This window comes from Hemiscyllium ocellatum, chromosome 13, assembly GCF_020745735.1.
Source record: "Hemiscyllium ocellatum isolate sHemOce1 chromosome 13, sHemOce1.pat.X.cur, whole genome shotgun sequence".
NCBI lineage: Eukaryota > Metazoa > Chordata > Chondrichthyes > Orectolobiformes > Hemiscylliidae > Hemiscyllium > Hemiscyllium ocellatum.
The window spans coordinates 83,306,713-83,322,564 of NC_083413.1; the positions used below are offsets into that span (position 1 = coordinate 83,306,713).

The 15,852-nt window shown below is 43.6% G+C and overlaps 1 protein-coding gene across 1 annotated transcript; it reads right to left on the reverse strand.

The window, feature by feature from the left end:
• Window positions 1-8,551: 8,551 nt before the first annotated feature.
• LOC132821388 (alpha-1,4-N-acetylglucosaminyltransferase-like) lies at window positions 8,552-14,950 on the reverse strand. Its single transcript, XM_060833969.1, has 2 exons — window positions 14,471-14,950; window positions 8,552-9,142 (listed from the first exon to the last, which is right to left on the reverse strand). The coding sequence occupies exons 1-2, from the start codon at window positions 14,948-14,950 to the stop codon at window positions 8,552-8,554; spliced, it is 1,071 nt and encodes a 356-aa protein (XP_060689952.1).
• Window positions 14,951-15,852: the final 902 nt, after the last annotated feature.

A 15,852-nucleotide genomic window follows, 5' to 3' on the forward strand; every position in this document is an offset into this window, starting at 1 on the left:
CGAAACGTCTGAAAATAAATCTTCCAGCTCAGTGAGTGAACTTACATGCTAATCAACATCTTTAATAGGTGACTTTGCCATGACCCCAAAAACAACCAAATCAGTGAACAAATCACACCTTAAGTTAACTTTACATGATTGGAATGGGTAAATCCCAAACTGGACTTGAGATATGAACTCTGTTTCTCTCTACGGATGCTGCCAGACCTGCTGAGTTACTCCAGCACTTACTGTTTCCAGAATAAAAAAGGAAAGCAAATATTTACTCATGCAAATTAAAAATTCTAGATTTATCTGGCTGTTCTTGTTAAAAGGACTGCAATATCTGAACTGTTCTAATTGTCAGGGAGACTGTTAATCCAGAGACCACTTCAACTCTCCCTCCCACTCCGCCAAGGACATGTAAACACTGGGCCTCCTCCATTGCCGAATCCAAGCTACCCAATGCCTGGAGGAAGAACGCCTCTTGGAACACTCCAACCACATCGCAACAGTGTTGATTTCACCAGTTCTCTCATCTCCCCTCCCCCTACCTTATCCAGATCCAACCCTCCAATTTGGCACCACTGTCTTGAACTATCCTAACTGTCCATCTTCCTTCCAAGCTTTGCACTCCACCCTCTGTTCTGACCTATCACCATCACCCCCTACTTCATTTCCCTATTGCTTTCCAAGCTACCTTTCCCCTCGTCCCACATCCCTCCTATTTATCTGTCAGCCCTCTTGGGTGCCCCACTTCCCCACATTCAGGCTTATGCCTGAAACGTTGACTCTCCTGCTTCTTGGATGTTGCCTGCCCTGCTGTGCTTTTCCAGCACTACACATTTTTGACTGTTAATACAGAGACCCAGGTAATGTTCTGGGGACCTGGGTTTGAATCCTGCGATGGAAAATAATTGAAAACTGAGTAAAATCTGGAAGTAAGAGTCTAATATGAATCCCTTGTCGATTGTTGGAAAAACCCATCTGGTTCACTAATGTCCTTTAGGAAACAAATCTGCCATCCTTACCTAGTCAGGCCTACATGTGACTCCAGACACAGAGCAATGTGGTTGACTTTTAATTATCCTCTGGGCAATTGGGGATGGGAAATAAATGCCCTCCTCTTGTGAATGAATACGAAGAAGTTACAGTACAGTCCACTCCTCTCCCTTTCACTCATCTTCACTGTCAATGTAATCTTTTGTCAGATCTGTTGTTTTTCTCGTTGTACCTGATTTGATTCTAATCGCTGCATATCTGTCTCTCTTATTGACTCTGTATTTCCCAATGCTTAACTTTCATTGGTTCAGGAGGTCAGCTGTTGTTCCCATCATTCACCAAAGTCCAACATGTCCTCTGGGTTTGCTGCATCATGATCAACAAGTTACATTTAAACAGAAGGGTGAAGGCAGCAGGAACAAAATCGAATTGGGTTTTGCTGCTCACTGTCCCACATCAGCAAGATCCAACATTTTCAGTAGATTTTAGATCCAAGGTATTGAGGTCAAAGCTGACATATTACATTGAAGGGAAGAGTTTGGTCAAAAGCTAAATTAAAAGCAATTGGAAATAAGTGTGTCTCAAATATCTCGCAACAAAGTGCCATCAAAGAAATGAAGACAGAGAGACCTCCTCTCATGTACCTAGGCACCAGAAATGGCAACAACAGGAACAGCCCTGCTGACCCTGCAAAGGCCTCCTTCCTAACATTTGGGGGCTAGTGCTAAAATTGAGAGAGCTGTCTCACAATCTAGTCAAGCAACAGTCTAATATAGTCATACTCATGGAATCATAGCTTCCAGACAATGTTCCACACACCAGCATCACCATCTCTGGATATGTCCTGTCCCACCAGCAGGACAGACCTAACAGAGGTGGGTGGCACCATGGTCTACAGTCAGGAGGGCGTTGCCCTGTGAGTCCTGAACATTGACACTGGCCCCATGCAGTCTCATGAATTCAGTTTAAAAGTCAGCAAGGAAACGTTCTGCTGATTACCACGTACTATCCTCCTTCGGCTGATGAATCATTGCTCTTCTTTATCAAGCAACACTTGGAGCATGGCAAGAGCACAAAATGTGCTCTGGGTGGGGGATTCCAATGTCCACCACCAAGAGTGGCTCAGCAGCAGTGCTACTGACCGAGCTGGTCAGATCCTAACGGACAGAGCTGTCAGTCGGTCGGCAGAAAGTGGTGAGCAAACCAATAAGAATCAAAAACAGACTGAACTTCATCCTCAGCAATCTTCAAGCTGCAGGTGCATCTGTCCATGACAGTATTGGTAAGAGTTACCACTGCACAATCCTTGTGGAGACAAAGTCCCACCTTCTCATTGAGAATACTCTCCATTGTGTTGTATGGCACTATCACTGTGCTAAATGGGAGTGACTTCAACTAGATCTAACAACTGAAGACTGAGAATCCATGAGACACTATGGGCCATCTGCAGCAGCAGAAATATACTCCAGTACAATCAGCAACCTCATGGCCTGGCATATCCCCCACTCAGTCATTACCACCCAGCCAGGGGATCAGCCCTGGTGCAATGGGGGGTGCAGGAGAGCAGGCCAGGAGCAGTACCAGGGATACTTGAAAATGAGGTGTCAACTTGGTGAAGCTACCAAACAGGATGACGTGTACGCCAATCAGCATAAGCAGCAAATGATCGGCAGAGCTAAGCGATTCCATGGCCTAGGGATCAGATGCAAGCTCTGCAGTCCTGCAACATTCAATTGTGAATGGTGGTGGACAATTAAACAATGCGCAGGAGGAGGCTCCACAAATATCCCCACACTCAATGATGGAGGAGCCCAGGACATCAGTGCTGTGAATGCTTCAGCATTATCTTTTGCAATCTTCAGAATAGTTGAATGGATGATTCATCTCAGCCACCTCCGCTGGTCCCCAGCATTACAGATACCAGTCTTCAGCCAATTTGATTCATTCGCGATATCAAGAAACAGTTGGAGACAATGGATACTGCAAAGTCTCCAGGCCCTGACAACATTTCAACAAGGGTACTGAAGATCTGTGCTCCAAAAGTTGCAGCTCCTTAGACCAGTTGCTCCAGTACTGGCATGTGCACAATAATGTGGACAACTGCCCAGGTATGATCTGTACATGAAAAAGTAGTGTAAATCCAATCCACCACCTACCATCCCATCAGTCTACTCTCGACCATCAGTAAAGTGATGGAAGGTGTCATTAACAGAACCTGCTCAGCAATAACCTGCTCAGTGATGCCCAGTTTGGGTTCCACCAGGGCCACTCAGATCCTGACCATATTATCGCCTTGGTTCAATCATGGACAAAAGAGTTGAATTCTTGAGGTGAGGTGGGAGTGACAGCCCTTGACATCAAGGCAGAATTCAACAGATTGTGGCATCAAGGAGCCCTACCAAAACTGGAATCAATGGGAATTGGGGCAAACTCTCTACTGGATGGAGTTGTACTGGAATAAAGGAAGAGGGTAGTGGTTTTGGGGGTCAGGCATTCCTCAGGGTAGTATACTTGGCCCAACAACCTTCAGTTGCTTTATCAATAACCTTCTCTCCATCATAAGATTAAAGGAGGGATGTTTGCTGATGATTGCACATGCTCAGTACCATTCATGACTCCTCAGATACTGAAGCAGTCCATGTTCAAATGCAACAAGGTCTGGGTGATATCCAAGCTTAGGTTGACAAGTAGCAAGGAACACTTGTGTGCCAAAAAATGCCAGACAATGCCGTTTTTAAAAAGAGAAAATCTAATCTTGATATTCAGTGGTATTCACATTACTTAATCCTGCCTATCGAAATCCTGGGTGCTACTGTTGACCAGAAACTGAGCAGCGCTCACTACATAAATACAGTGACTACAACAGCAGGTCAGATGCTAGGAATACTGCAGTAAGGAACTCACCTCCCGACTCCCAAAAGCCTGTCCACCATCTGCAAGTTACAAGTCAGCCATGTGATGGAATACTCCTCACTTGCCTGGATGTGGGCCGCTCCAACAACACTCAAGAAGCTTGACACCATCTACGACAAAACAGCTCCCTTGATCAGCACAGCATCCACAAACATTGAGTCACTCCACCAAGGACAGTCAGTTGCAGCAGTGTGTACTATCTACAAGACACACTGCAAAAATTCACCTAGGCTCCTGAGACAGCACCTTCCAAGCCACAACCACTTCCATCTGGAAGGACAGGGACAGCAGGTACATAGGAACACCACCACTTGCATGTTCCCCTCCATCCTGAATTGGAAATGTATCGCTGTTCCTTCACTGTCAATGAGTCAAAATTCTGGGATTCCTATCTAAGGGCATTGTGAATCTACCCACAGCACATGGACTGAAGTGGTTCAAGATGGCAGCTCTTCACCACCTTCTCAAGGGCAACTAGGGACAGGCAACAAATGCTGTCTCGGCCAGTGTTGTCCATGTTCCATGAACAAATTTTCAAAATCAGTGAAGGCAACAGGACAGGTAAATAAGAAGGGTTATAGGAGACTTGTCTTTATTGTTCAAGGCATTGAAGACAGGAGCAAGGAGGTGATGATGGAATTGTGTCCAATGTTATTTTGGTTACAATTGGAACATTGTGTGCAGTTCTGGTCACCACACGAGATGAAGGATGTGATTGTCTTTAGAGGGTTTGCAAAAGCAATTCACCAGGCCATCACTGGAGTGATTCCACTGTGAAGGGAGTCTAGAGAGGCTGGGGTTGTTTTTCTTCAAGCAGAGAAAACCAAGGGGGACCCTGATTGTTATGCAGGTCATATGCAGGGAGAATATTTTCTCTTTGTCAAGACATCAATCACCAGGGACAGAGCTCAAATGTAAGGAGAAAGAGGAAACTTGAGGAGAAAAAAATGTCTGGACAATGGAACTCACTGCTTAAAGTGATGGTCGAGGAAAGACTCTGAAGTCATTTCCGCACTATTTAGATGGACACTTGAAATATCAGTGCGTAAAAGGCTACGGGTCAAATTCATTCCCATTGCCTGTGCTATTCTGAAACCCAGCCATGTACCCAGTCATGTCCTGGCATCAGAAGCCACCTTTCACTGGGCATATAGTGGAAGGGAAGCCAAAAAGAAATGTTTCACAGGGCACACAGTTGGCACGGCTGGCACCCACCACAACACAGATACACCTGAGGGCAGAGAATCCATTCACCAGTTTAATAATGGCCAGGAAGCAGCTGATCCTGAACCTGCTGGTGCGTGTGTTCAGTCTCCACACCTTCTGCCTAATGGAAGGAGCTGTGGGAGATCATTACTGGGGTGCGATGGGTCTTTGATGATGTTGGCAGCCTTTCTGCAGCAGCGAGCTACATAAATGGAGTCCATGGATGGAAGATTGGCTTCCGTGATGCTTTGGTCTGTGCACACAAACTTCTGTTGTTTCTTATAATCCTGGGCAGAGCTGTTGCCATACCAGGCCATTACACACTTGGACAGTATGCTTTCAATGCTGCGTCAGGAGATGTTGGTGAGGGTCCTTGTGGACAGGCTAAATTTGCTGGTCCCTGAAGAAGAAAAGGTGTTGTTGTGCTTCATGACTGCCACATCTATGTGGGAAAGCCAGGACAGATTGTTGATTATCTTCACCCTGAGGAACATGACCCTCTCCACTCCCTCACCCTCAGTTCTGTTGATGTTGATGGGGACATGTTCTCCTCCTTTCTTTCTGAAGTCAATAATCAATTCTTTCATTTTACTGATGTTGAGACAGAGATTGTTCTCATTGTACCATGACACCAAGCCCTCTATCTGCCTTCTGTATTTTGACTTGGTGTTGTTAGATATCCTTCCCTCTGCAGTGGTGTCTTCAGTGAACGAGTAGGTGGCATTCATTTATAATTTGGCAACACAATTGTGGGTACAGTAGGGGGCTGAAAGGACTTCCTTGGAGGACTCCAGTGTAGAGGGTTATATTGGATGAGGTGCAGTTGTCTATCTTCACTGATTGTGGTCTGTGGAGAGGAAGCTGAGGATCCAGTTGCAAAAGGCAGAGCCCAGATCAATGTCTCAGAGTTTTGAGATCAGTCTGGAGCACATTGCATGTACTTTCTTTGGATGGGGAGAAGTTTCTCCAGCACAGTCTGATTTTATTTCAGATCTTTCATACCCACAGTATTTTGTTTTTTGTTTCTAACACGTCACTACAGTGTTTAACACTGGACTAGAACTGATCCAGAACATGCAAGTACATTGCTTCACATTGAAGGGAAACAGAAATATAGCACGAAAGTGATTCACTCCACCCAAGATTTGGTCCATATAACAAGATGGGTAAATCATTTCTCGTGGTGTCAGTTAATCCTTTCAGATACTTACCGCCAGAAAGCTCCATTGTTGTGTCTATTCAAGGCAGAATTCAATGGCTTTCTGCATATTAAAGAGATCAAGGGATATGGAAAAGGGGAAATGATGCAGGAGAAGTGAGTTGAGGTGGAAACTCAGTCACGATCGAGTTAAATGATGGATTCGAGACAAGGGACCAAATGGCCTGCTCCTACTCCTATGTCTATTTACCTACACTAACAAACATTGACCTCAGCTTCAAAGGGAAACTCTCCTGTCATTCTTCAAGATGGCCCCAGGGGAACTTTGACATTTACCAAGGATACTTGGTGCTGTAGTTTAACATCTCTTCAAAAGACAGCATCTCTGACAGTGCTGCACCCCCTCAGGGCCATGTGGAGCATCAGCCAGGAATACACACTCATTTCCTGGGATAGGTTTTCAAGCCTATAATCATCGTCCAGAGACAGGAGTTCTCCCATTGAGCCACTGCTGACACCACGTTCTGGTGTTGGCCTGGCCAATGTCTAATCACACATGAGTGGTCCCAGCTCTGTCTGAAGAGTTGATCTTCTCAGACACTATGTCCCTCCAAAGCTGAGAGTGTTGAAATGTCCCCGATGGTATTCCCCTTCTCACTCCTTCAGGCTGATGTATCCATCGATATGGGACAGACAGTGTGTTTGATTGCTTACCCCTCCTTGCAGGACAATATTACAAGGACACGGATACAGTGGGGTCCGGGGCCCAGTCAGGTCACTGTTTCCCCCACTAATCTCATGCTCAATGACCTACACTGTCTCCTGGTCCAGCATGCCTCAAAATTAATTTCTTTTGTTTTCACTCCCAAGTGACTTTGCCCTCCGTATCACTACAACCTCCTGCTGCCCCAAACCTTCTGAGGAATCCGTGCTTCTCCATTCTGAACTCTTCCATGTCTCTGATTGGAACTGCCCTGCCGTTGGAGACCAAGCCTTTAGCTGCTCTGGAATTCCTGCAGTATTCCTCACTGTCACTCTTACTGTCTCTGACCTTGAAGATACTTGTGTAAATCTATTTCTTTCTAGACTGGTCTTAATACCTCATTATCGGGTTTTGTGTCAAGGTTTGTTTGATTTTGCTCCTGTGAAGAACATTGTGCAGTTTTTACTCTGTGTGAATCTCCACATAGATGCAAGTTGTTGTTGTTTGTCTTGTCTTATTTTGGTATTTTTCACCCTAATTCCAGTTCAGTGGGTAATGGAGCAGAGTCAAGGAACATTAGTCAGACCCTGGCCCCCAACAGCTCTGCAGGAACATCCTGTGTTCAGTCTGATTCTTCCAGATTGTGTGATTGGTGGTGGTTTAGGAGTGAAGGGGACAGACAGGAACATAAGGTTGCCCCAGGAACTAGGAAACACCCAGTGATCGCTGCATCAGAGAACAGCCCTTTAAGAAAAACATGCGGGAAATGTTAACTCTCAGCTCGAACCTGCTGACTTAATCCAGCACAGAGGTGAATAAAATCAACAACAAATTCAACTCTTTCCAAAACAGTTTACTGTGTCAAAATCATCAGCAGAGATTTATATATATACACACCATCTTGAATAATGAAACCCTGCAGCATGTAAAAAAAAATCTATCTTATTCTAACAGATTAATCAAAGTACACAGGGAGGAATCAAACTTTTACATCAGTTTCATGATCCACCAGGAAACAGAAATAAACTGAGAATGATTTCAACAAAAATAAACCCATCAAAATACACATGATTAGAATATACTTTTCAAAAAGCATCTTACAAAGAATATATCAGATTAAAGTGACTTTCAGATTCCATTTTCAGTGTTAGCTATAAAATTATTGTCCATGTAGGCAGCATCACTAACATTGAAACCCTCATTCATAAATCCCCGACACAATCACTAACCAGAGACAGGGTGATTGGGAACACAATGATTGAGAGAAGGAGAAAGGGTTCCAGAAATATCCCTGGGATCTTAAAATATGGAGGATGAATGATTAATTATCCCTGATCTGAATAACGTAATGCTAGTTCCCAATTTTCCCCCTACATCTCTCCCACTTTCCTCCAGGAAAGCTAGTTGCATGGAAAACCATTCCTCACCATGACCTAGCTGCCTCACAGAGAGTGGCAAGATATAGGGAAAGGTACAATGAGGTGGGGCCAACTGGGACCAGTTGGTACCAGCCAGTGATTAGTTTGATTAACACTAATTTTGCTATTATTAATTTTCAATAGAAATTTTACACATCATACAAATAAATTTTAATTTGACAGAGTTTCATATGTGCTTGGACAATATTTCTGGTAAAAATATTCTATTAATGATTGGCTTCCTTTAATATCATATTTCTGATGACCACTCAGAAAATTCCAGATATGGACTGCATTTGACTTTGAGAATTCCTTTTCGATAGCATCATTATTATTGTTCCATCTGTTTTTCTCAAAATAATGTTTCCAAACTGTGTGTGAGATTGGGTAGAACAAATATTTGGGCACGTACTCAATCCCTTTGCATTCTTTGTTGAGAAATTGATTGAGATTATCAGTCCCACACCATTTCTTCAAATTTCTGGTTATCAGTTTCGGACCCTGTTGGCCCCAATCTGCTCCATTATATTTCTCAACAAAATCAGTCAGGCAGTTCTCCAAAAAGGGATGAGAACGGTTACATCCCAAAACTGCACTACTCGAGTGGATTTCAGATTCTGCAACAATGAAGTTTCCGAACTCCAAGGGTTTGATTGAAATGATATCTGTGTCCAGATAGATGCCTCCATATTTCCACAGAGACGTCATCCGACAAGCATCAGAGAGCACATGAATCCAGTATACTTCCTTGCTGGGATCTACCTGTAACAGAATAAAAGGTTTATCACTTATATCTTTTGATGTTTTAAATGATCCTTCTCTCCAAATGCAATCCGCTCCCTCCACACAATATTCATTGGTTGAGCACTAATTCCTGAGACCACTTTGTAATGGGCTGCAAGGTAGGCCTTGAGGAGACAGGAATCTGAATTGGTTCAGTTGTAAACCTGCACAGTCTTTCAATGGAGAAAAGCTGCAGCCAATTTCCCCATTGCCCGCAGCACAGTCTCCAACTTCAACCACAAGAGCCAGTGTCCTGGGAACCACACCACAGCACATGTCAAATGAAGCATTGAAACATACTCATAAACAACCCTTCGTGTCTTCAAATCGAGAGAGTATTTCTGAACACATTCCTTACACTGTTCAGTGGCTCGTGCTGAAATATTGATGTGCAAAAGAAATACAGATCTATTTGAAATCAAAATGTGACTTATCTCAAGACTGAGTCACTGGATGATTTATATATCACATGCTCAATCATTCATCCTGCTCTTGTGCATCTGTCTACCTTGGGGATCGATTGAATGTCACAAGAGACAACAAAAACGTTCAGATACAACCTGATAGTTTTATAACGGTAAAGTTTGGAGTATCCCATGGAGACCAATGCTTGGAAAACAATATTCAAACTTCAAGCTAAAACTGAATGGATCAAGCTTTCATAATTTGAGATACCTACTGTAACAAATAATTGAAAGTACTATTCATTGAACAAATCTTTGATGGCAAATTATACTTTAAAAACACAGATTAGAATAGTACCTCTTCATTTTCTTGACCCAATGGAAAATAAAACTAACCATTGTCCTTTGTGTATAGATTTTCAATATTAGTGAGTTTTGAGAAGATTTTAGCTCAGGTTGATGTTCTGGATATCGGTTTGCTCGCTGAGCTGGAAGGTTCGTTTTCAGAGATTTCGTCACCATACCAGGTAACATCATCACTGAGCCTTCAGATGAAGCACTGGAACTCTATCAACAAACACATTGAATTGGATCCTATTTACCACCTCGTGAGAAAAGGAACAGGAAATGACATCACCACTGGAAATGATATCACCACACGAAATGACATCACCAACCCAAGGAGACACAAACAGGTAAATAGAAAGTGGGCTACACCATCACTGCTTCGTCCGGTGGCTCACTGATGGTGTTACCTAGTATGGTGACGAAATGTCAGAAACAAAATCTTCCAGCTTCATGAACAAACCTACAACCAGACTTTCAATATTCCAGTATCAAACCAAAGTTATTCTTAGTTCCTAAAGCAGCTAATTTTTGTTCATTCCTTTTCCAAGACTTGTAACCTTAAAGATGAGAACTATTTTTCCCAGTGAGATTTTCATTTTTACCTAAAGAGCCACCGTCTAGCTGAAGCTAAGTGACAGTTTGAGCCTTGTTTCAACTCCCCATAAATCTGATCTTTCCAATGGGTACACAGGCTTTCACCAACAGACCTTGGTCTCAAGCTTCAGCCTCTCTTGGACCCAGACAGATTCAAACTCTGTCTTTGATATTCTGTGATGTTTGGAAAATCCTGTAAGCTGATATTCAGAATGACATCTGATGCTTGTTTTTCCAGGAGATCTTGAACCACATCAGTCTTGTATCCAGGTACAAACATGAAGCAATGTCCTGGAGAGCTATACTCTCTTTCTCCTTGGAATGAAAAGGATAATTTTTAGATTAGATTACAGTGTGGAAACAGGCCCTTCGGCCCAACAAGTCCACACCGACCCGCCGAAGCGCAACCCACCCATACCCTACATTTACCCTTACCTAACACTACGGGCAATTTAGCATGGCCAATTCACCTGACCCGCACATCTTTGGACTGTGGGAAGAAACCGGAGCACCCGGAGGAAACCCACGCAGACACGGGGAGAATGTGTAAGCTCCACACAGTCAGTCACCTGAGTCGGGAATTGACCCGGGTCTCAGGCGCTGTGAGGCAGCAGTGCTAACCACTGTGCCACCGTGCCGCCCACAATTTTAAACACAACTGCTGATGAACAACATTCTCAATTCTTTTGAGATCTTGGAAACTCCGTCTCCACTCTTTAATTAAAAAAAAAGGTTTCTCCTATTGTCTAAAACAATTCCTGACTTTTAAGTGGTCCGGCATATTCCCCACTCAACTATTACCATCAAGCCAGGAGAGCAACCCTGGTTAAATGGAGAGTGCAGGAGCAGCACAAAGGGTACTTAAAAATGAGGGGCCAACCTGGTGGAGCTATCAAACAGGACTACCTGCACGGCAAACATCATAAGCAGCAAGTGATAGACAGGGCTAAGTGATCCCTCAAGCAATGGATCAGATCTCAGTTCTGCAGACCTGCCACATTGACATGTGAATTGTGGTGGATGATTAAATAACTCACTGGAGGAGATGGTTCCACAAATATCTCTATCCCCAATGATGGAGGAGCCCAGCATATCAGTGTAAAACATAATACTGAAGCATTCAGAACAAACTTCAGCTATCTTCAGCTAAATTCAACCAGAAATTCCAAGGGAATGGTCCATTTTGGCCTCCTCCAGTGGTACTTTGCTTCACAGATATCACTATGCAACCAATCTGATTCACTCCACGTGATATTAAGAAGCAGCAGGAGGCACTGGATGCTGTAATGGTTATGGGCACTGACAACATTCCCACAATAGTACTGAAGACCTGGGCTACAGAGTTTGTTGCTCCCCTCACCAAGCTGTCCAGTCCAGCTGCAATATTGGTATTTACCTGACAATGTGGAAAATTGCCCAGGTAGGATCATTAACAAAAACAGGACAAATCAAACCTGGTCAAACCTACTCCATCAGTCTATTCTCGACCTTCAGTAAAGTGATATCAGGTGTGTTGCTGGAAAAGCACAGCAGGTCAGGCAGCATCCGAGGAGCAGGAAAATTCCACATGAAGGGCTCTGGCCCAACGTCGATTTTCTTGCTCCTCAGCTGTTGCCTGACCTACTGTACTTTTCTAGCAACACATTCTCAACTCTGATCTCCAGCATCTTCAGACCTCACTGTCTCCAAAGCGATGTCAGGTGTCAGCATCTGCTCAGCAATAACCTGCTCAGTGACAGCCAGTTTGGGTTCCACCAGGGCCACTCAGCTCCTGACCTCATCACACCCTTTTTTTGAAACATGGACAACAGAGCTCATTTCCAGAGGTGCAGTGGGAGTGACAGTCCTTGACATCAAGGTGGAATTCCACTGAGTGTGGCCTCAAGGAACCCAACCAAATCAGGAATCAATGGGGATCAGTGGCAAACCCTCCAATGGTCAGAGTCATACCTGGAACACAGGAAGATGGTTATGGTTGTTTGAGATAAATCATCCCAGCTCCAGGGCAAGTCTTCAGCTGTTTTTAGGGAAATGTCCTGGGCCTAAGCATTTTCAGTTGCTTCATCAGTGACATTCCCACAATCATAAGATCAGAAATGGGGATGTTCATCGATGGTTGCATAGTGTTCAGAACAATTCATAACTCCTCAGATAATGAAGAAATCCATGTTCAAAAACTGCAAGATCTGGACAATATTCAGTCTTTGGTTGAAAGCAACATTTGCACCACACAAATCTTGAGCAATGACCATCTCCAATACGAGACAATCTAATCACCATCCCTTGATACTCAGTAGTGTGGGAAGCTGGGAATACTGCAGCAAGTAACTCACCTCCTGACTGCTCAGAGACTATCCATCAACTACAAGGCACAAGTGAGGAGTGTGTTGAAGTCCTCCCCACTTGCCTGGATGGGTGCAGCTCCAACAACACTCAAGAGGCTTTACACCATCCAGGACAAAGCAGCCTGATGGAATAGCTCCACTTCCATAAACATTCACTCCTTCATCATTGATGTTCAGGAGAGCAATGTTTACTATCTTTCATAAGCACTGCAGGAATTCACCAAAGTTCATAGACAGCATGTTCCAAACCCATGGCAATTCCCATCTGGGATGATAAGTTCAGCAGACACAAGGGAACATCACTCGCTGTGAATTCCTGTCTAAGCCACTCACGATTCTGACATGGAAGTCTGTCGCTGTTCCTTCACTGTCACTGGGTCAAAATCCTGCAATTTTCCTGCCTAAGGGGATTGTGGGTCTACCGAGAACATATCAACTGCAGAGGTTCAAGAAGGCAGTTTGCACCACCTTCTCAAGGGCAATAAGGGACAGGCAATAAATGTTAGCACAGCTGAATCATGGTGGCAGCAGGGCTATCTCCAGGTGAACATTTTCCAGGTGTAAACCTGCCAAGCTTGCAGAACAGTTGGAATGCTCCATATTACATGGAAAGACAAGGTTTCATATGAGCTCAGCTTAGGACATGGTCATTGTGTACCCAGGAAGAAAGAGTGAGGATGAGAGATAAACCAGACAAATGGGATGGAATTCAATGGAAGCAGAGCAGGAGCCTCCTGAGATGTCTGAAATATTCCTGATGGATTTACAGGGCAAGATATCAATAATGGAGATGGCAGGGGTAACTTCCACAAGGAAGATCATGGGGAAAGTCACTGGATTGTGGTGTAGCCAGATGGGAAACAGTCTATGCAGACAGAGTTCAATAGAAATGCTGATTGTGCAATAGACAATATTTCTTGCAGCCGCAACTGGCACCCAAATGGTTTTTTATTCCCAAATTGTATTCACTGAATTGACTGAATCTCGAGCCCTCTCTCAATCATGAACTGACTGCAGACTTTGGTTCTGTGTTTAACTGAAAAAGAAAAGTTTTGTTCATGGTTCCCCTCCAGCTCTGTAACAGAGATTAACTAGTTAGGTCACCAAATAAAACTGCTACCAGCCTCCCAGGAATGGTTTCTTGCCATCTCCTGTCTCAGCTTCACCCTCTGGGCTTAAATGCATGAAATTATTTCAACATTGTTCAGGTGTGAAATCAACTGGTATTTATAGATAATCCCCATTTTCTCAAACTTGCATGAGAGAAACACAAAGCAAAATGTTGATCTAATCTTTGCTAGATACAGATTGAATTAATATTTTCTGGAAAGTTTCCAAGTTAATATCCCCATTCACAAATGAACAAAGTGCAAACTGAATAATTGAGACAAATGCTGATTTTCAAAAGGAAAATCATCCTGGTTTTCTTCCACGTTCTGCAATGAATTAACTGGATCTGAAACTGAACATCAATCCAAAACCCATAGGACTTCCAATTCAGCATGGCGTGTCACTGGAGACATATAGAAACTGGGATTCAGCTTATCAGGAAAGCTAATTATTTCATCAGTCAGATTGATGTCTAAGAGCAGGTTTTACCATACACAGTTCCTTACCTTCTCATACCATCCAGCCAAGGGTGTGTTGTTGAACAATTCTTTAAAATTCAAGGGCAAGATGATGACATTCTTGAATGAAGAAAGCAGAGGGATGGCTTTGTACTCAGGTTCCCGAAACGCAGATACATTCCCAGTGAATGCTTTCATAAAGAAATAAATAGGTTTGTTTGGGTTTAGTCTTGCTGCTGATTCGATGCTGCACATGACCAATGGTTTAGGATTTAGTTCACTGGAAGTCTGTAAAAAAATAATTCCGGGTTCTGTGGTTGGGCGTGGGCCTTTCACAATCATTGTGGTTGCAGGGGAGACCTGGTCAGATATCACCCATTTCAGCTGGCCAGCATAATTTTGCAACTTTTTTCTAAACTCAGGTAAGTTGAAGTATCTTTTATTCAAAGAGGAATTTAACAAAGTGTGGGTGACAATGGCAATTACTGTAATGAGGAAAATTAAGAATGATTTGTGATTCCTCTTCATGCTGGAGATTGTTGTTTGAAGATTTCTATGAAAAGAAAGAATGATGAACGTGAATATAAAACAGCCCCCTCATACTATTGTGTAGCTATACTTGAGCAAACATCAATTATGAGGTCAAATGCCAAACATTAGTCACTGAAAATTGAAATGGAAATTGAAATATAAACAGAGAATGCAGGTCTGGTAGCATCGGTGGAGGGTCAGGCAGAGTTAATGGGTGGAACATCCATTAGACAAGGTTACGGTGCATCAGAAACCCATCACCTCCGGTCTCCACCATTGACAAACTGGGAGGTAAGGCCCAAGCTCATCTTTCCCACTCAGTTGACCCCCTCAAATTGGTAAATTAATAACTACCATGGGAACACTTCATGGCCTAGTCCCAACTGGGCTGCAATTTTCTCAGTTGCAGGAGAAGACAATTAATGGGCAGATCAGTGTGAGCAAGCTTTCAGTTGTGGGCTGGACCCTTGATCTACACTCAATTGGTGGTAATCATCATATTGGACATACAACTGGGCTGGGTTTGTGCGTGGGGGCATGTGGAATGGAGGAGGATTGTCAGGCTGAGCACCGCACCCCTCTGATCCACAATGTCACAAAGGTCGACAGCATGATAAAAGACCCTCGACCCAAATTATCCATGCTGTTCAGTTTTCATAACTAATCTCGTCCCATTTGCCAGCGTTTGGTCTGTGTCCCTCCATACCTGTCCCATCCATGTACCTGTCCAAATGTTTCTTAAATGACAAAATTGGATTCACTTCCATCACTACCTCTGTCAGCCTGTTCCAGACACTCACTAAGCTCTGTGTGAAAAGTTGCCTCTCTGGACCCTTTTGTGTCTATCTCTCCCCTCTCACCTTAAATCAATGCCTTCTTGTTTTAGACTCCCAAACCAC

What these genes read in the sequence shown, in the direction of transcription:
- LOC132821388 (XM_060833969.1), bottom strand. Translation starts at nt 14,950, where the DNA reads ATGAAGAGGAATCACAAATCATTCTTAATTTTCCTCATTACAGTAATT. An exon ending in TGGCTGGATGGTATGAGAAG is followed by an intron (nt 9,143 to 14,470) that starts GTAAGGAACTGT and finishes ATTCTGTTACAG; the next exon opens with GTAGATCCCAGCAAGGAAGT.